Source organism: Aptenodytes forsteri, unplaced genomic scaffold (assembly GCF_000699145.1).
Source record: "Aptenodytes forsteri isolate BGI_AS27 unplaced genomic scaffold, ASM69914v1 Scaffold54, whole genome shotgun sequence".
Lineage (NCBI taxonomy): Eukaryota > Metazoa > Chordata > Aves > Sphenisciformes > Spheniscidae > Aptenodytes > Aptenodytes forsteri.
The window spans coordinates 6844758-6864854 of NW_008796044.1; the positions used below are offsets into that span (position 1 = coordinate 6844758).

General features: G+C 51.0%; 1 protein-coding gene and 1 pseudogene across 1 annotated transcript in view; both read right to left on the reverse strand.

Annotated features, from left to right (window-relative positions):
* The window catches only part of HTR4 (5-hydroxytryptamine receptor 4), a 175177-nt gene extending 159760 nt beyond the window's left edge, over window positions 1-15417 (reverse strand). Inside the window, exon 1 of the mRNA XM_019473769.1 lies at window positions 15412-15417. Coding sequence (XP_019329314.1) covers window positions 15412-15417 — 6 coding nt within the window. The remainder of the gene's footprint in view (window positions 1-15411) is intronic.
* A 224-nt stretch (window positions 15418-15641) lies between these two features.
* LOC103904491 lies at window positions 15642-18002 on the reverse strand (annotated as a pseudogene).
* Between the last annotated feature and the right edge of the window lie 2095 nt (window positions 18003-20097).

Here is a 20097-nt window from a genome sequence, read left to right on the forward strand (position 1 = left end):
TCAGACGTGGGGAAGCTTCTAGCAGCTTCTCACAGAAGCCACCCCTGTAGCCACCCCACTACCAAAACCTTGCCACACAAACCCAATACAATAATTTATATGCATATGAGTCTGTATATATTTCCATGAGTACTGCATCTCCGAGTGAATAAGGATAACTATATGCAACTGTGAATAAAAGAGCTGAGTGAATCATTCATCATGGATTATTGATAAGATTAATTTTACCTCTTTTTCTGCTCTCAGGATGCCCACAAGCCCCCCTGAATTTATGTTCCCTCTTTTATTAAATATTTTTGAAGACGAAGTAGATTAAAATGAAGTAATTTTTCCCCTCTTTGCTTGGTTCATCTCAAACATGCTGAATGAGATGTTTGCACTCAGGTTAACCACTGCAAATTCTCCCAGAAAGCAAGTGTCTTCTCTTCTGGCATCTGAGCCTAGAAACTTCAAAATCTTTCCCCCTGAACGTTCACACATGTAAAGTGCAGTCATGGGGATCTAAGAGGAAAATGAGCTCAAAACAGGGGGACAAGCAGAAATGAAGGGGTTTCATGAGCTAGCTCGAATGAATGACTGCCAGCTGTGTCAGGCAGGGCTCAGGCAGGGCTCAGGCAGGGCTGTGCTCCGCTGCCAGGGTGGTGAGGGGAGGACTGCGGGGGTGCAAGCTCAGCTCGGCAGGTTCAATGCACACACGTTAGAAGGCTGTTTGAGCTCCTCTTTCTGCCAGGAAGGAGAAATCAGCCCCTCCGTGGATGTTTCAGGCAAAGTCCTGAGTCTCTGTGCTGGCCTTCCAGGCAGATCCCAAGGATGAAGAAATCCAAGTCTGCCCAGGGCTGGGTACCGATGGTGCTGAAGGACCTCTGAAGGGTGGAGGGCAGAGCCAGCCTCTGCCAGCAGCTGGCAGGTCACACCCTCACCCATTCCTAGAGGAGGAAGGACACCTTCCTCTGGCAGGGCTCTCCGGTGGCTTTCCATGTGGCATCAGCGTGAGATCTCAACAACGTACACTCATGACATCAGAGCATGTCCCAGCACATTTAGGTCATGAGCTAGCAGAGCAATCCCAGGTTTAGCAGTCCTGCCCAAGCAGGGAGGATGTTAGTGTGGATCGAGCGGTTCTCTGCCATTTCTCATGTGCATTTGTTTTTCATGTACATCTCTTTTCAGGTGGGGCAGCTGCCTGGGAACAGAACCTGCTCTTCACAGATTTGAAGCCCAGCACAGGGTTGAGTAAAGCCAGGAGTGGGTTCCCCAGCTGATTTGGCAAATGCTGACTGATGCTCAGTCTTCTGCACATGCTTCATGCCAAGAGCTTTGTAAGTCCGGTGCGTTCAGTCAAACTGTTCATATGGAGAAAGTTAACCTGGCTCCGTTTCCCACCCCAGAGCGGTCGAAATTCAGCTTCACAGCAGCAGCAGCCTGCTAGGCGGTCTCACGCCATTGCCTCTCAGAAGACTTTTCTTTGCACACACAGACCTCTGCTTGCACAGAGATCCCAGCGTTCACACGAACCGAAAAGCCGGCAGCGTGAATGCCTGTGAGCATCACATGCAAAGTGCTGCAGCCCCTGGGAATCAAACGCTTATTCAAACCAATTTGATTCACACTGGTTTTGCACGTCAGGTTTTCTCCAGACAGGACGTTGCCGATCCTGTCTGCGGGCATTTGTATGTCCCATTATTCAGTGTGACAAGCACGTCCTGTCGTGTCTCAGTGTGGCTTCCCCTTGGCCAGCCGCACGCCGCCCGGCACCACCCCGGATGATTTTCCACAAACAGGCCAACAATTGTTCCCTTGCAGATGGCTGCGAACCACGCTGGGGACCAAGGCTGCTGTTTCCATGGCAGCATGTAGACGATTCCACTTGTGAGCAGCCCTACTATTAAAACACAAACAAAAATAAACCTGGAGAGTGACTTTTTCCTTCCCACTCCTTGGCCTTTGGGGAGCCTTCACCCACTGCTCTGTGCCGGAAACCGTGGGCTGCCACTGTGGCTTTTCCCACTGAGTTTCCCTGGTGCTGCTGGAGCTGCGTGAACAGTGGCAGTGGTGTTTGGGGCATTGCATGCCGATGCCACGCTGCACAGCCTCAGAAACACAGCCAGGTCGACTCAGGACAGCCCTGAGACGGGAGTCACGGCCATTTAGCAAGCAGGAGGCTGGTCCCAGCGGAGAGGGGAGCCAGCAGCCTGGCGCTGCTCTGGGGTGCCCTCAGCTACCCAGGAAGGAAAATTGAGGCCCCTCTTGGAGATGGAAAACCTATTTCCTCAGTTCTTTACTTAGTGGAGCAACATTATTTCTGACTATTAATTCCCCATCAAAAATCTTCAAAAACAAAAGAAAAAAGAAGGACACTTCTTTATTCAGAGCTGTTCAAAGAGAGGAGAACAGACTGGAGCCTGCAGGCAGTTTGCAAACCCTCTCTGGCAATTGCATGCTCGATTAGCACACAGTTACAGCCAATGTTTTCCCAAGTGCAGTAAGTGCCTGAGCCCATGGCCAGCCTCCTGAGCACTAGCAGCCACGATGGCTGGCACTTCCCAGAATGTTTATTTTCAATCACGATGGTGATTGGTTTTATATTTCCAGGGTAACACTCGGTGACTTGCAGCAGCTCAGCACAACAAAAGTTAAACTAGAGCTCCCCATCTCAGGGCTGTGTTACACATATGTTTCGCCTGGGCTTTGACAAGACGGACACGTGGCTAGTCCTTCTCCGTGACTAGGACTGAAAGCCACGGTTGGGATTTGCAGAACTAGCCTGGGGTCTAATAAATGCAGAAGACAATTAAGTATTTTCACTTCCAAGAAACAAATACCAGAAATTCCCCACCCAAATTTAACTTACCTGTTGTGCCACATTTAACCTTCAGCCATTTTCACTTCTCCTTTCTGCAGTTTCCATGCTGGTTTTGGCAAAATACACTGCAACATTCACACAGCCTTGAAGGGAAATTAATTACGCAGCTTCCCAAACACAGCAGATATTTTAAGCTAAATAACGGGCACGATAGGCCAGGCCGGGCACAGGGGTGGAAGGGCTTGGCAAGAGGAAGTCACGTTTCACCAGCAGCAGCTGCTGTGCTTCCTCTTTGAGGCCACACACAGTGAGTTATTTGTGTGAACACAGTTTCTAGGGCGAAAAAAAAAAGGAAAAATAGAAGAAAAGAAAGAAATGGCTGCCTATGGTCTAGCCCCAGCAGCCTAAAGCATCCCAGCAGTATTCAGCCCAGTTATTGTAGTGCTTGCAGAATACAGGTGGTCCATCTAATCCCGTACATTATCTCTATAGTGACTACTAGTGGATACCTAAGGAAGAGGTTAAGAGGGAGTTTGGCATGTAGGCTCAGGCAAGCACACTGCATCCCGGGGACACTCTCCAAGCCTCCAGTGATCTGCGGTTAAACAAGTCCCTTAGCCAGAGAGGACACTGCTGCCTCAATTAATTGTTCTTCCATTAATTCCTCCTGCTGCATTATGAACATGTTTTTGGCATCTGGCAGCAAGGGGTTCCTGCATTAATTACTCCTTGTTTGAAGAGCCCTTTTGTGTATCTGGAGTGTACCACATGCCTATTTCAGCTGATGCTTTCTACTCCTTTTGTGGAAAGAAGCAGGGAACAGTCCTTCCCTGCTCACATAAACGCATAGGCGCTCCCAGGGGCTTCTCCTGAAGCTAATGCTTTAATACGCACTAATGTTCCTGTTTCCTTCAGCAGTGCTTGCACTAGATGTGGAGATCTTGACAGCTCTAAGAGCCTATAAACAGGTATATGTCTTAGTCAGAGAGGCAGGAGCTGCTTATGCAGGTAGTTAAAAAGCAGTATTAGCAGCAGGGCTGCCTACACGCTCCAAGGAAGCGCTCTTAGGAGCTCATCCCACCAACAAAGCATCGAGCCTTCCAGTCTAACATTTTCTTTTCAAATATTCATTTCTCCCAGTCTGCACGTGAAGGTATGAGAGCAGCAAGTCTCCTTGCCTTCAAATGTTGCCTGCTCAGCATCATCTGCTGCAGGGACCTTCCCACCTGCTGGGCTCTTCCCTCCACACTGGCTGAGCTGCCTCTTCCCCACGGCAAAGGACGAGATGTTCCCTTCCCGTGAGCGGACCATGGAGAGTAATGACCCCATTGCTTTCAAGGCACAGTGGCCTGGACGGGTCGGGGTGGAAGGAAGGGTGGTATGAAGTGAGTGCGGGACCTGGGTAAACACAGAGGGGCTCCAGTGTGTCTGCAACATCTCATGTGAACACCACCAGCCCCTAACCTTTGATTGACCTAAGCCATGGCTGCTCACCTCCCAAATCTCAAGTCCTCCCTCTTCCCAAACGCACCACACTGAGGGTGCTTCAGCAGTGGCGTTAGCTCCCTTCAGTCTGCACCAGGATAGCAAAGGGCACACAGGAAGGTTGCACCCTCTGTCACCCTTGGCTGCCCCATCGAAGGGCAATCCCCACTCAGTGCCTCTGGTCAGGGCAGTCTGTGCTCAGCCTCCAGCTGGTCTCTGCAGGCAGGGAGCTGAAGCCAGCCTGGTCGCAGCGGTGGCATCTATGGGGGCAGCTGAGCATGGTGCAGATCAGGCTTTTCCCAATGCCCTCTGCCCTGCAATGGCAGATCTGCCAATGCGCAGTGTCACTCAGGCCACGACCACCTTCATATCATGGTTAGAGGAACCACAGAGTATCTCGAAAATTGGTGCTCAGCCTCCTGCAGCAGCTCCAAGCCACGGGCTAGGGCAGCCTCGACAGCTTTTATCTGTGTGAAACAACAATGCCATCCAGTGGCTGGCGAGCCCATGGTCCCCTCGGCACATCACCGCAACCGGGACAACATTTACCTGCCTTGATTTTGTCTTTTTAATTTAGTTTTGGCATACTACTGCATCTCAAAACAAATACTCTCCAGACTTAAATACCCACAGTGAATCTTCTTCCATGCCCAGGTGCCCTCCCACCAGCACACACCAAGCAGAGCAGCCCCGTCCCTGCATGAGCCTGTCCCCCACAAGCTGCCCTGTGCCCGCACGCTACCCACTCGCTCACAGAGCAGAGCAGTGGTGGCAGGGGACACTCGGCACTGCCAACTGTTGCATTTAGAGTAAATATTGGTTTGGAAGAGAGGATTTGCTGGAAGTTCAAAGATTCAATTAAATTTTCTTTTCTTCAAAAAAAATAAATTAGCGTAAGATAGAAAAGTGATGAACAGATTCCTTGGCAAGGATGGTTTGAAATGGAAACAACTTTGAGATGTCAGCATTCACCGCTGTTATTTCTCCTTTGCTTTATTGAACTTTAGTATCTATTATCCATTACCTGCTTTGTGAGTCTCAGCTGCTGTCTGGCTTGGCATGTATTTTACAATACATTTAATCTTGTCTCTGCTTTATAAAGAAACCACAATTGTACCTGCTGAAACACACTTCTCAGTCACTGAAGAAAGAAAGAAAATAAAAGACGTCTTTTCTTCTTGTTGAACTCTCTTTTTTCAGCCTTTAGGCACCTTTTCTGTGCTTTTTTCCATAACTATGTAGGCTATATACTTTTTTTAAAGATGCAACAGCTATCTTCACAGACTTCAGTGATTCCCAGGAGCTGGGGCTGTTCAGACACCCACCAAAGAGCCCCAAAACTGCAAGACCTGACAAAACTGCAGGATTTTGCTGTAGATGCCAAGGGCAGCAGATGACCAGAGCGGCTCCAGTGCAGCTGGAACTGGAGTCCAGCTTAACACTCACCCTCTAAGTTCACATCGTCCATGTCTCAAGTTTTTTTAGACCAAGTAATGAAGCTCATTTCAGTTCCTCTCCCTGCCTTGCCAGCTCTCTCTCTTTTCCATCTTCCTGCCCTGCTTTGAGCTTTTTCTTACTTTCCCAAAGGCCAAGAATCTGGGAGGTTTTCCTTGCTGCCAGACAGGTGGACACAAAGCTCTCTCTGCTCCTATTTTGCCCATCACGATAACACCGTGTCACCTCCTTCCTGCCTGAGCTGAGACCCTGCCCTCGCCATCCCTATGCCGCATGCCTGACAGCTGCTAGAAACCGGGATTACAATGTTAGGGGTGTGTTGAAAAACAATTTATACTCCTCACTTTTTTTTCAGTGATGACAGCACCAAGGAAAAGAGTTTCCCTCCAAGTTTCTGAGACCTATATTATGGCTAGATAAAAAAATTCAGAAACCCCATCATTTAGCTGTGCTCCCAACACCAACCTCTGCCTTAGGCCCTCTGTGGAACATCATTTGCCTCTGCAGCTTGATTTGATACCAGCTGCAGATTATTTGGGCCATCATTCACCTCTTCCAATATCCCCCACTTTGTGCCAGCGTGACACATCTGTCACCCCCACGGATGATGGCAAGCTGGCACCTACTGATCGCCACACTCAGAGCAAGCAGAGCTACCAGCATGGAGGTGCTCACTGGCTTCTCCAGCCCCAGTAATAAGGTCCCCATGGTCAGGAGTCTGCTTGTCAACTCTCCTCTGCTGTCTTTTCATTGAAATTGAGGTATTCTTGGGCAAGCAGCCTGCAAAGGAGGAGACAATAACAATATATCAGCAATAGGAGGTTTGGTGGCGCTTCTGAAATATCTCCAAATCCTTGTCCCGCTCAGGTGGACCATGACCATCTCCTTGTAACATTAGCCTTGTCCCTGGGGGAGGACCCTGGGGGAGTCCCCTGGGTTATCCATGCAGTTGAGCATCCAATCTCCTCTACGGTTTGCTTCCTTAATTGTTTTTAATCTTGACTATTATCGTTGTTTTTATTATTATTACTAACAAGTACTTCAAACTCTCAAAGGACATGATAACATGCACTAATTAGCCAGCCAGATCGCGGCTGCCAAGAAGGCAGCACGGAGCCCGGTGCTCCCCAGGCTGCGGTGCGTGTCCATGTCTGTGTTCATGTCCACCCCCCTACGCTCCTGCCCCCTCCTCACTTTCCTCAGTCCTGCTGGCACAGGCTTCCCCGCTTGGACTGTTCAAATCATAGTCGCCAGCAACTGAGCCAGTTCGTTAGCTAATAGCTGGGATGTCTCGGGTGGCCAGCTAGTGCGTGTCCCCTCCTCAGGAGCTGCTCTGGCTGTGCTAGACCAGCAGAGCTCTGCTCTTCCCTCATTCTCCCTGACCTTTATTTTTCCAACCTCCCGTCACATCAATGGTTTTCCTCGGTGGGTTACTCTTCCCCTAACACACTGTATCTAACCGGGACCTGGCCCACGGCCGCCATGACAAACCCACACCACGGTCTGGCAACACTACTTTCCTCTTTGCTAAACAATCCCTGGGGACGTGGCGACATTTGACGACTCAAGCCAGGGCAGGGTACACAGGGAGCGGTGTGGATGCCATGCACACACTGGCACCAGCACTGCTGCTCCCTGGCCTCCAAAAAGCTCCCACGAGGGGTTTGCTGTGCCAGGCTTGCCTGCGCTGGTGGAGGGCAGGGCTGGGTGGACCTGCACCATGCACCTCCCTTATCTATCTGGGTCCTCAGGAGATGCTTGTTGCCAAACCAAGACACCTCCCAAGGCCAGCCCAGCCCCAGCACTTTGTGTCGGTGGTGCAGTATCCCCAGCTGAGGTCTTCAGCAGAGCAGTGTCTGCAGCTCAGCCTGCCGGGGCAGCGAGCGGTACATGCACTTATCTCAGCATTCCTCATAGGTCAGGCTGCAGCCCAGGGAACTGCCGTCTTTAAAAGAAGCTGCGAGACTGTTTTTAGCTGGAGTCATCATTCTTGCATGGAGCTGGAAGAACTACGGAGCTGTTCTCCCCACTCCTAAGAGCTAGTGAGATGTGAGCCTCTAAGTGACTAACGACACGTTAAGAAGCAGAGCACCCGCTTGTAACTAGGAGGGAGCATCACCAGGCGAGTGGGGCGGATTGTCGTTTCCTGGGCAATGACTGGGGGCAGCATTATTTGCCACTAAAGAGCCTTGGCTGGGCAGTACGAGGCCCTGGGCTTGCAGTGATGAGTAAAATGGAGGCACTTTGATCTGCCTCCCTTCCCTGATAGATTTGCTGATTAAAAGGCAGAAAATGATCAGACACAAAGTGGAGGAAATTGACTCCACCCGACTCCTCTCCAGGCAAGCATGAAAAAAGGGCAAAGAGTAGAGCTAATTCAATAGCAAACCAGCAATTGCAGAAAGATTTCCCAATCACTGGGCTGACTTCACTATTTTGTAGGAGATCATAGATACCAGCAGCTACTGCTACTTGTGAGTATCCTGGACACTGCAAGAATTTTGCCCTGAGTAATTTTCCTCTTCAGCTCATTCCACCTCTGTCTTTCCACCTGCTTCTTCCTTCTGCGCTGGCAGCTTCTCCCTTTGGAGTGGCATTGGTCCCTATGGGAACCAGGATGTGACCGTTGCCGGTGGAGCAGTGCAGGTGGTGGGGTGATGGTGCAGCTTTCCCTTTCAAGGGTGTACAAGGACACCCTCTCCCTGCCTGCAGCCAGCTGGGCTATGCAATGAGCTGGGATCCCCAGGGCATGTCCAGCCATGAGTTATCCTCTCTGCTTTTGGCACCTGTCTCAGGCAGGATGAAGTTCCCGTCCTCTCTCTTCATCAGTGCCACAGGATCCTACCATTCCCATTTACTTCTGCATAGCCTGAGTGAGGTGAGATGATTCTCCCCATGTCTATCTTTCCAAAGTGGCCATCTCCCAGTTTGTAGGTACAATTACCTGCACATGTCAGCTGCTAGTTTGTCCAGGTTGTTCAGTGCTCAGGAAAGCATCTAGCATGGGCTGTGTAACACAAAGGTTGTTATTATGCCTGCGGGGAGTGGGCAGGCTCTTTGCACTATTTACTCCCTAGACGCCCACTGGGGATGTCTAAATTAGACTTGTCCCCCTGGATCCCCTCTATAGCTACGGGAAAAGACAGGGTCCCTCCAAGGGCTCTGAACTCCTCTCTAGAGAAACATCTTGATTTCTGGAGAAACATCTCTGTCTTGATCAGCAGGGTTTGAGAAGATGAATTTCCATTGCGTGTCTAAAATTGGAGGACATGGCTGCTCCCCAGACATTGTCGCAGCCTCAGAGCTGCTGCCCAGCTTGACACTGCTGGGACATGGGAAGCGGGAGCCTGCTGCCAGTGCCGGCTCCCCTGCTAGACGTGAGGAAGCATTTCTCAGCCTCTCCAGGAAGCTGCTCTGCTTCTTTAGACATGAATGCTAATCACTCATGCAACTGCCCTTATCGCTCCAGGTGCTGCCGAGATAAGAGGTGCCACTCATGCTGTTAATGTAAATGTGCTCTCCTTTGGAGGAGAGGCTCTTTGTAAGCAGGGGAGAAGAGGATTCTTGGGAGCCCAGCGGCTGCTGATGGACAGCTGTCACCCCTGCTTCTCCAGTGCTCCCAGGGGTGCTGGGTGGCTGATTAAACTGAGGATACTGAGCTGTATCATTAAAAAAAGACCAAAACGTCCTGTTTTCACAAGAACATCACTGAGAAAAGCCCCATCTCTTAGATTCACTGTGGAAAAAACAAATTGAGCACATTCCCAGTCAAATAATATAGGGGATTTTGCATCTCAAAAGTTGCTGTGTCTCTTCCCCTTGCTGTTCCTGGCCATTGAAAATCTGGAAATGCTACCAAAAATGTCACTTGCAAAGCTGTCTGGTTTGACAGGGCAGCTCCCTTCAGGGATGCGAATCTCATCGCTTCCATTTTACAGCAGGTGGAGGGAGGGAAGGAACTCAAGGCAAAGAGGGTTTGGATGCTCAGTGACTTGCCAAGGATGGAGCAGGGAACAGTGTGCTGTGGTCCCGTGCCCCCTTCCCCAGGCTCTCACCTCCAGGCTGCACCACCTGTGCAGCCTTCATAGCAGGGTCCAAACGTCGCAGAAGGACTTGGAGACACGGGGGCTGGAGGCTCTTTTCCATGTGGCTGTAGCAGGAAAAGACCCCAGGCTTTTCTGGCAAATTATCACAGCCCGGTCATGCTGAAAGCTCTGCACAGGGAATCTGAGTCAGAGAGCTGGGGCTTGGAAATTGTGTGGCAGTGTTGTGCCTGGGTGAACACCTACAAGGTTGGGCATGTAAATGCATGTGCATGAGTGTGTACGCGGGCTGGTGTGCCTGGGTATCCACACTTGCGTACACTGCCAGCTCAGTGAAGGCAGCGTCATCTGCCAACAACATCGTTTATTTGATTGCACAACAGAAATCACACCCAGCCTTTGGCCTGCAGTCATCACAGCTGGAAGAAGACTATGTCCAGGAGGAAGTATCTGTGAAAGCAGACTATTGTTTATGACAAGGACTTTACAGTGCTTTACAGTGCCCCAGAGCAATCTTCTAAGAGGAGAATAAGTGTGGAAAGCACTTATTAACCAGATGTGTGGAGCTCAGGTTAGTAGTAAACTTGGTGCATGTAATAAAAACTTGGCACAGCTCACGCAACAGCCAGGACCAAAGAAGACCTGTCCTCCTACCTCTCCCTGTCTTTCCCTTGAGCACACAGCTCGAGCAGGGTGCCTGGGCCCAAGCCCTGCAGCTCCAGGGCTGGCTCTGCCCCAGCTCTGCAAACAGCTTTGGAGACACTTGCCGGTAATCACCATCTGATGTTTGCAGCTTGGATTTTTCTTTCACATTGCCAGAGCATCATCCATCATCTGTGATGATACCTCTACACAGGGCATCCACACAGCACCCAGGGCACTTTGTACTTGAGGGTAGGGGTGAGTGGCAGAAAAAGGAAGGGATTTTTATCCAGTGGCTTAGGAAGGGTTTCTGATGTGGCTATCCAATGACTTTGAATGTTTTAGACCAGGATTTAAGTGCATGCCCCTCACTCAGTGGAAGAATTCGGAAGCTGCCATGAATGTGTCAGAGTAAAGCCTTTCTTCTGAGAAACACAAGTAGAAATATGGCACAGCAAACCCGTAAAGCAACCCAGAGCAGCAAGCTCGTAGATGAAGACACAGACACCCACACAGCTCAGCCTGGCAAGCTTCCAGGGAGTCGGGGGAGAAGGGGGCCCAGCAGAGTCCCTGGATTGTGCTGAACCCCTCAGGAGCTTTTCACCCGCAGCTGGACTATGTTAGCCCAAGCCACTGTCCGCTGATTCCTTTGTCACGAGGCTATCACCAGTGAGGCATTAACGTTGGCCCTAACCTTTATTTTTTTTCCAGAAAATCCAGTGCCATCGCCTGCAGCTCACTGCTTTCTCTTTCCAACTCAGTTTTGTCTGCTGGGGAAAGCTTACATGGGTAAACTCTATGCACGTGCTGGCAGCACACTAACTGCTTTATTGCAGTTAGAGATCTGCAGAAGCAACTTCTTGCCATTATACAGAGTGTGTGTTTCCAGGAACAGGCAACGGGAGCGAGAACAGCCCTCCATGCAGCAATCAGTGTCTTTTACGCTTTCTAGAAGGGGAAGCAAATACCCATCAGCCACGACAACCTTTATTCCTTAAACTTCCCCAGAGGGAGCATTTCAAAGCATCAAAAGGATTTAAACCTGTCTGGCTGCTGCTGAGGCATAATTAACAGTTGCACAGTCAGCTCCAACTGCAGCTGACAAAGCCTTAGCAGCAATCCTCTATTTATCACACTCCTGGAGTATTTATAGATCCACAGCAAGGCAGGGGGGAGAGGGAAAAGGAGAATAACAGGTGAGCTGCTTACCAGGAGGGATAACATTTGCTTTCAGCTGCATGGCATTTCCTCAGCTCCTGGTGAAGCTTTAGGGGACAGGCACGCAAGATGCCCTGGGGTGCAGCCTGTTGGCAGCGGGACGCAGCAGCAGGTCCTCTTGTGTGGTAGACATGGTGAGTCAGCCCCCAGCTGAGACGTTGAGGCCCTTTGGCAAATGGGGGGACTCAGGCTGTTGCAGTCGGGTGCTGGGGGCAGAGTGCCCTCTGCCCTTAGCAGGGGCCTTTCATCACTGGGAATTGGCCCACAGTTGTTGTGGTCCCTTCCTGCTCACATCTGCCTCCACCAGGAGATGTAGGTGGTGAGAGGCCAGCCTGATCTCCCATGACACTGATTATAAGCTGACCTTGGACTGTGCCATTTGTCCTTCCTTGTCTCTCCTCTGTGTCATTGACAACCCTCTTCACAGGAACTGATATAAAAATAGCAATTATCCTTGAGCTACCTTGGCGATCTGTGGTGAACAGAGGAACGCTGGGTCACCGAGATGTTTGACTTGTGGGCTGGAAGGTGATGCTGGAGCTGATGGGCTCGAAATCTGGGCAAGCAGCCTGTGTAAGGACTGCCAGCGAGATCCCAGCTGCTCTGGGCTGGAGAGGAGAGGTAAGGAGATTGCCACCTCGGTTATCCTTTCCAAGGGAAGGCATCCCATAAAAACTGCTAGGTATCTCTTTGGCATTTTCACAGCTCTCCCAGCTCTGAGCAGAAACTGCTTACGTAAAGTCATTTCCCATTGCAGAGGGCTGTGGGAACCGCCGCTCTGACAGTAATCTCATCTGCACTATCTTGCACCAGGCTGTGCCCAGGGATTATCAGCACTGGTTTTATTTCCTGCTGTGGCTTTATGACCCCACTGAGATCATAAATGCATCTAAAGTCTAACTAAAACTAATTTTCTCCATAAACAGTCTTATAAAGAAAATTATGGCAATACTATTCCAAAGGGGAAGGAAGGTCATAATCCTTGCAGGTAACAAGACTTTTCTTCTCTACTGACTTGCTGTTCAGACACAAAACTGCCCCATTACTCATTGCTCCATGGCTGATGCAACCTCCCTGGGGAGTTGCCTCATGCTGCGATAGCGTGCGAGGACCCTTGGAGAGAGGTGCTGCAGCTCCCAAGAACTGCACCCTGCTCACACCCATACCCGGGGCACGCTGAGCACGCCTGCCCATCCAGCCCTGCAAAGCCTCTTCAGTCAATTTAGCTTCATCTGATACTTACAACCTTGCTCCAAGGACCTGCAAGCAGCTGGGCATACCATGCTCTTTAATCCATTTGAAATAGTCTTTTGACCACAAGGAGACATTTTCCTGAGCAGAGCCAGTAGGATTCCTTTTCCATGCACTTTATTTACAAGTCTCCTGTCCCTGGGCTCCCGAGTGGCTGCCAAAGCTAGAGTTCCCTTCAGCGGGATATCTTTGGTGCTGCATTTTTTGGATGAGGCCAGGGGAATAGTCACATATTAAATATGCAACGTAGAAGGTGTTTTTACAGATGGAGTTCACAAAAGAAAAGCTATTCTGGTACTTGGCGATGCTGCAGAGCCTTCATAGCTCAGAGCTTCAGGGACTCACTCCTGGGATGCAGAAGCGGAGCCAGCAGGATGCTGCCGGTCCCAGCCCAGCAGAAAGGACAGGTCCCCGTGCCCGCTTCGGAGCTGAGGCTCCCTCCGGCTGCATGCCTCCGGCAGTGCTGCAGGCATTGAGGCAGCCCTGCCCCACTGCTCCGAGTGACAGCACTGTGTCTCCAGCTGCAGTCAGGATCCGGCCGTGCACGTGGAAGGTAGCACAGATTCTGCCAAACACTGGGAGAACTGTGGCCATTGCAAGCTGTGGCACAGGTGTTCCTGATTCACAGTTTATGAAGAGCAGCTGGTGATCTCGGATACCTTTTTTGGGGAGGAAATCTGTAACTTCAGCCATGGAAGCCACGCGAACCCCAGTCTGTAAATAACAGCAGGGGAAAGCGCCTCTCCTCCCCTGAAGCAGACTGTCCTGAGCCACACACAGGGCCTGAGCAAGAACTATCAGCTGAACAAACTCTCAGCAGTTTTCTGAAACTGCTTTGTTTGTTTTTAAGGGAAGTGCTTTGCTATTGCCCGGTTTGTTGCTGTTGTTTTGTGGCCATTGAGGGGCTGTTAAACTCCACGCTGTAGGGTGTTTGGAAAATAAATGAGCCTCTGCAATCCATTTCCCGCATTGACTCAGAGTGGCTGTGGGGGAAGAGAAGGGCAGTCCAAAATAAAGGTGGCAAAAGATGGATATACATTAGTGAGTGAAGTAGTGAGTGGGACTGGTGGTTCTCATCCCCAGTGCAATCAGGCCATAGCCCCCATCACTGCACGTCTCAGGAGGCGGGTGAGTGGCCTTGCTGTCTGGCCCCCAAAGATGCCTTGGGGTGTGCATTTCTCCACAATTTTCAAGGGACTGCGCCACAAGAGAGGATGCTGGATGCTGGCATCCTCTCTTTCCCTAGTTTTTCTGCGTTGGGCCAGTATACGGACACTGGAGTTGCACATAGAAGGAAACTCCACGTAACAAGCGCCAGTTCCATTTGTGAACCTTCTTGGTGGGTCCGAGCCGGCTGCAGCTCCTTTCCTGTCTGGAGGTGCACACCTTGAGCTGCACAGCCAAGAGGCACAGCACCGGGGAGCTGCTTACCTTCACGCCTGGCCCTGGAGGCTGGGGCTGTGCCTCCCTGTGGGGCAGTGGGAAGCATCACCAGGGCTCCTCAGCGGAGCAGATGGCAGACCTTGCCTACAGCTCCTCTTTCCTTTGCCTTAGTGTCCCATCCCGACCCTCCCTCCCCCCAAAAAGTAATCAGATGGTGGTTAACGCCACGGTGCCACAGGGAATGGGATTTTCAGGCATAAAGCTCCGGTCACTCACAGACCTCTGGGCATAAACTCCTGCAAAACCTCCTCCTGTGATTGCCATTGCAGCAGAGTGATACCTGTTGCTGCCCCAAGGACTGTGGCAGCACCTGTAACACAGGACAGGATTGTCCCATGCTGCTGACCCTTGCAGCCAGCGTGGGGCTCAAGCCACTTCCAAATGTCACCCAGTCAGTGAGGGACACGGCTCCAGCCCAGAGGTGGCCCCGGCTCACCTCCTGCTTTTGCACATCCTGGCAGTCGAGTGGTCTCTTGACAGTGGGTGAGCTCCCAGGGGCTCCCCAAGTCTCAGCAAAGGGTGCCCCGATTGGCCGGCGGCACCCTCCTCCCCAGCCCCGACCCAGCCAGCCCCTGCCCGGGGCCGGGGGCCGGGATGCAGCGCTTCGGTCTCACCCCCGACTGAAAGCAGAGGGGTCTGACACAGCAGCTGTAACCCCTCTTCTCCCTCCCTCCCTCCCTCCCACCGGAGGCGCGCAGCTCTCGCTGGCAGAGGGAGCGCAGCCACTGCCCAGCGCCCTGGCACGGGGCCGGTCCCCCGGGGCCGGGAAGCGCCGGCTCGGGCCGCGCAGCGCGGCTCACTCGTGCCCCCCAGTGCCCACGCGAGACACCTGTTCGTGCGGGAGCGGAGCAGGGAGGCCGGGTCGGCGCTGGCGGGGTGACCCCGACCGCGGGGTGTTTCACTTGGGAAGCGGCGTAGCGAGGGGGGGGAAGGCACGGGAGGGAGGCGCTTTAGTGGAAGTTGCTGGGGGGGGGCCGGCGGCCCCTCCCCCCCCCCCCCCTGCGCAGCATCTCTTGCCGTCACAGCCCTTTCCAAAAAGGAGAAGGGTTAGAAGCCATCCAGGCTCTTTACCGACATGACGGACCTTGAAATGCCTCTCAGATTATTCACCTGTTGGCAACCTCTCCTGAAATCCACACCATCCCCAATCCTTTTGCCCCACGCCTGCTGCTGACAGTTCATCAAAGCCTTTTTTGCATGCTCTGACTGCACAAAGACTAAAACTGCTCTCAAGTACATACCAAGCCCATCCCCATTACAAATCATTCCTCACACACAGGTCTACAAAGATGCCTGGAAGTTCAGGTCTTCGGGGTCCTGGACAGCATCCTTTTGCTCCTTGCTCTCCTCCTGCTGCACATAGTACCACCGTTCAGCAAACTGCACTGCATCATGGACGCTGTGGAAAGCCAGCTGACACAACGCAAGCCACCACAACTCTGCAGGTTGACAACGGTGACCACCCCCAGGATAGAGGTCTGCAACGAGTAGAAGAGCAGGGCAATCCACAGCAGCGCTAGCAGCAGCACCAGGAGGTGACTAGGCCAGAGACCTGGGTCTGGGTCCCCATGGACTCCTTCAGCAGTCTTGGTCAGGGCCACAGAGCTGGCAAAGCAGTAGAAGAAAGAAGGGATCAGGTTGCACATGCCAATGGCAATCATCTCTTGGTTGGCATGGACAGCATAGCCGTGCTTTTTGCCAAAGATTTCCACCAGGGAGACAATCATGGCAAAGCCAATAACAGCAATGGGCAGAGCATCAACTGCCAGGCTGGAAAACAGGTTTGTATCTGGTAGAGTGGGTTTCCTGAAACCAGTGGGGATATCCCCTAACAGCAGACTTGTATCGCTCTTCGAAGTTAAAGTAATAAGATATTACTGTGGCTACAATGACCACCAGCAGCTCTATGGGGAATGGGGCCTTCATCTTCTCCTTATACTGGTCATCGATCTCTTTGACAGGCACTATGATGGCCAAAGCAACCAGGCTAGTGACCAGGTCACAGATGCTGGTGTTCTGGATGTATCTGAAAAGGTCAACCTATGTCAGGATGAAGGACCCCACCGCTTCATGACGAGGGATTTTTAGTCCCAGGAGATACTTTATCTGGGAGGTGATAATGGTGAGGTTAGATCCGGTCACAAAGCCACTGAGGTGAGGTTCTGACAGGTAGACAGCCACAAAGCCCAGCTGTAAAACCCCCAGCAGGATCTGAAAAGCAAGCCAGCCATACTTTTAGCATCGATGAGAAAGGCTGGAAGAGGTGGCTGGCAATTTATGTCAGTCTGCTTCCACTTTAGCAGCTCTGGCTATTCTGTCTGCTGAGCATTGTGTGAGGCAGAGGACTTTGTCTTCAGTAGTTAATCTGGGGTATGAAAAACTAAAGAGACCTACCTATAACACTCGTCTGTGGCTAGAGATGCCATACAAAGAAGCCTACAAGGTCCCTGCCGCTGTCTCCTTACAAGCAATAAGGGCACATAGTTAACACTGAAAGTCCAGGCAGCAGCCCCATCAAAGCAGCTCTGAGCATCACTCGGTGGCATAAAACCAGTGTGATGCACTGAATTTTAGTTGTCCCAGTGAAAGAGCCTGAAGTTGTTCAGTGACAGCTAGGCCCAGGCAGTGGGGACGTTGCCAGGGAGCATGGCCTTGGAAGGAGCCCCTGCTGATGGCTGTTCTTGCCAGCCCCAAACCTGCTCTAACCTGCACCAGGAGCTGGCCCAGCTCCATGACTGGGGTGGTGGGAAGGTGGTTCACAATTCCTTCTCCTCCCTTGCTGTGTCTGATCCTAAGGATGTTTCAGACACATCCAAGGACCTGGCGTATCCCATGGAGGGAAACAAAACGCCACATTCAGCCATGTTTGGGGGTTTCTAAATCACTATATTTGATTCAAGGGTGTCAGGGTCTGGTCACATCAGGAAAGGTTTCTCATGACTTATAAGTCTGAACCAAGACTGGAGCTTAGAGATCTTTAGCTCAGAGAAGTTCCTAGCAGGGAAAAGACAGAGAGGAAACAGCACAACAGTGAACATTTGTACCTGGTAAAGACCGACCAGAAAGCTTAAGGAAAGGGCCACAGTGATGACCTACCAGCACCGGCAACAGGCATCTGTCCCGTTACTGGAGGAGGTGGAGTTGCCCACCAGCAAAGAGCCGGAGTTGTCGTCGCTGTACCCTGCTAGCTGGAGGTGCCAGGTCACAGACTGCCCAATCATCAGGCATGGGACACCGAAGGAGCCCATGAAGTTACGGCGCAAAGTGGCCATAGCAATGTAGATGATATCGCAGAAGAAGTTGGTGTAGATTCCGTAGATGGGATCCTGGTTGGCTAAGAGGGAGTAGGAGATGGACTGAGGGATGGCAACTATCCCCACCAGGAGCCCAGATATGACATCCCCAAGCAACTGCGTCTTGACGTTGTAACGGGGAAGCCAGTCCAGCACTGAGAACAGCCGACAGAAGGTGGTGATGATGGTTTGATGATTGCATGTGCAGACCTCTCTGGCTTTCTTTAGAATGAGTTCCTTGGTGCTGAAGTTTGCAGGCTCATAGTCCTCCAATTTGACATGTATAAAATTGGCAGGACTCTCTTCTGGTGTTAGGGAGCCCAGTGCGTCTTTGCTCTGTCCTGACTTCTGGCTTGATGTGTCCTCCATCGCACTAGGAGAGCTACGGCAGGAGAGCAGGCAGCCATGAAGTGTTGCAGTCGTACATAATACACAACCCTGAGACCACGGTTTATATTGCATTCACACTGGCACAGATGCCCACATCAGGGACAGAGCTGCAGACTCCTGTGCTCCTTCCTAACATACCTCTTGTTCTGAAACACAGCAGCAGGATGGGGTAAGATCAGACAATATTATTTCATTGAAACTTAAACTTCTTCAGGAAGCCTGCATTTCTTGATGACACTTCCACTTAAGCAAAAACTGTTTTGAAAATGTTGAGATGTTCCAAGTGATGCTTTAGGAATGTAACACATGGGTAAGGGAGGTAATTTGCAAAATAATTTCTCCTTTAACATTTCAAAAATTTAAATTACATTGCTGGCTTGCATCAAACAGGCCCATCACAGGGGCTCCTATCTGCAGAATGAAAGCATCCTACTTTTTCAGTCTGGTTAAGTAACATACTCACTTTCCAGAGCTACTCCAAGTTTTTTAGTCAAAATGCAGCTGCAATAAAACATACCTTTTTGTCAAGACTGAACAATACGCACAGAGAAAAATTCTCCTGAGGGGAGACCTAGAGTGGCTGCAGTTCAGAAATTGAACTGGGATGATGAGAAATTGCATTCCCCTGCCCTACAGGTTCGTTTCACATCACCAGTCCCAACCAAAATCTCTTACCACTGGCTGCAGGGAGATACACTTGGTATTTTCTCACTACCTGGAGCTTCTCCCCGGCAGACAGACCTGTCTCCTCACCTCGCAGCGCACACTGAACAGAGAAAGCACGAGGCTAACAACTGCAAACCTGTTTCTTTTGCCTTCCTTCTGGACTATGTGCCACTTCCCTTGAGAAGAGATCCGAGTTACTCAGCCAAGCGATCGGCCCTTTCATCTTGCTCCAGCCGATGAAGATGGTGCAGCTGGCCAAACAGAGCTGTATTTTGAAAACAAACATCATTCTGGGAGAGTATTTTCGATGAAAACTTTTTCTGACCATTAAGAATGATTGAGGGGGTTTAGAGAAGTGCTCCTGTCAGATAACGGTATTGCTGGTATCTGGAGATGTGTTTGCTAAACAAGGGGAACGATGCAAAGAAATCTTCCTGCATGTGCTATTGCTCTGCCCCTCCCTGAACTGAGAGCACATCGTTGCCCGAGTCCTGCCAGGCTTCTCTGCTCACCTACTCTGGACAAGCTTTTGTTCCAAAAAACAATCAAAAAAGCAAAACTTGTTCCAGAATGACTTTTCTTTCTTGGTAGCTTTTCCACCAGCGTGCTGCCACCAGCCCCCTGCACTCTGCTCAGCCGCCTGCCCGGCTGCTGCCCGTGTGCCTCCACCTCTGCTCGGATGCACTGCGCTCACCTGCTTCCACAGAGCCAGCGATGCTGGGCTTCACCGAGGCTTTGTAAAACACAGGTCTGCACAGACAGCAAAGGTGTGATGACACAGGTTATTTCTAGGCAGATAGAAGAACTCTATATGTGTCAAATCTGCACAATCCACATTTTGCATGTGCCTTTTAGAGACCAGGACAAATTTTTTTAGCACAAATAACAAGGGATTTTGCTTTGCAGAAGTAAGCATGATTTGGTAAAGTACAGGGTTGCATTTCTTTTGTAGGTAAAGATGAACAACTGCATTAGTGGCCAGGAAAAAAGGTAATGTCTCATCATCCTGAATTGAAACAGCAGCCTCATAAATACCAACTGTAACTGTTCTGCCCTTGTGATCCCTGCCAACAACCTACATCAGACCTCTCAGCACACACTCCCACTCACCTCATTCTCCACTCTTCCTTTTCCATCTCTTTTCCATCAACCTGGTCTCTAAGATTTTGCTGGATGTGCCATTGCCCTGTGGAGCAGGACAAACGCCTGGCAGTCAGGCAGCTTGGCCCCTGCCTGTGCTCCTGGCACTGACTGTCTTCTGGGCTTGGGGAGGGGGCTGAGAGCCCAAGGCATTTGGAGAGATGGTGTGGGGTATGGAGAGATGACATTTTCACAAGGCTTTGATTTAGATGCTGGGGAGACACCCTGAGGGAAGAGAAGGGGAAGATCAGCATCCTGAGCTACATTT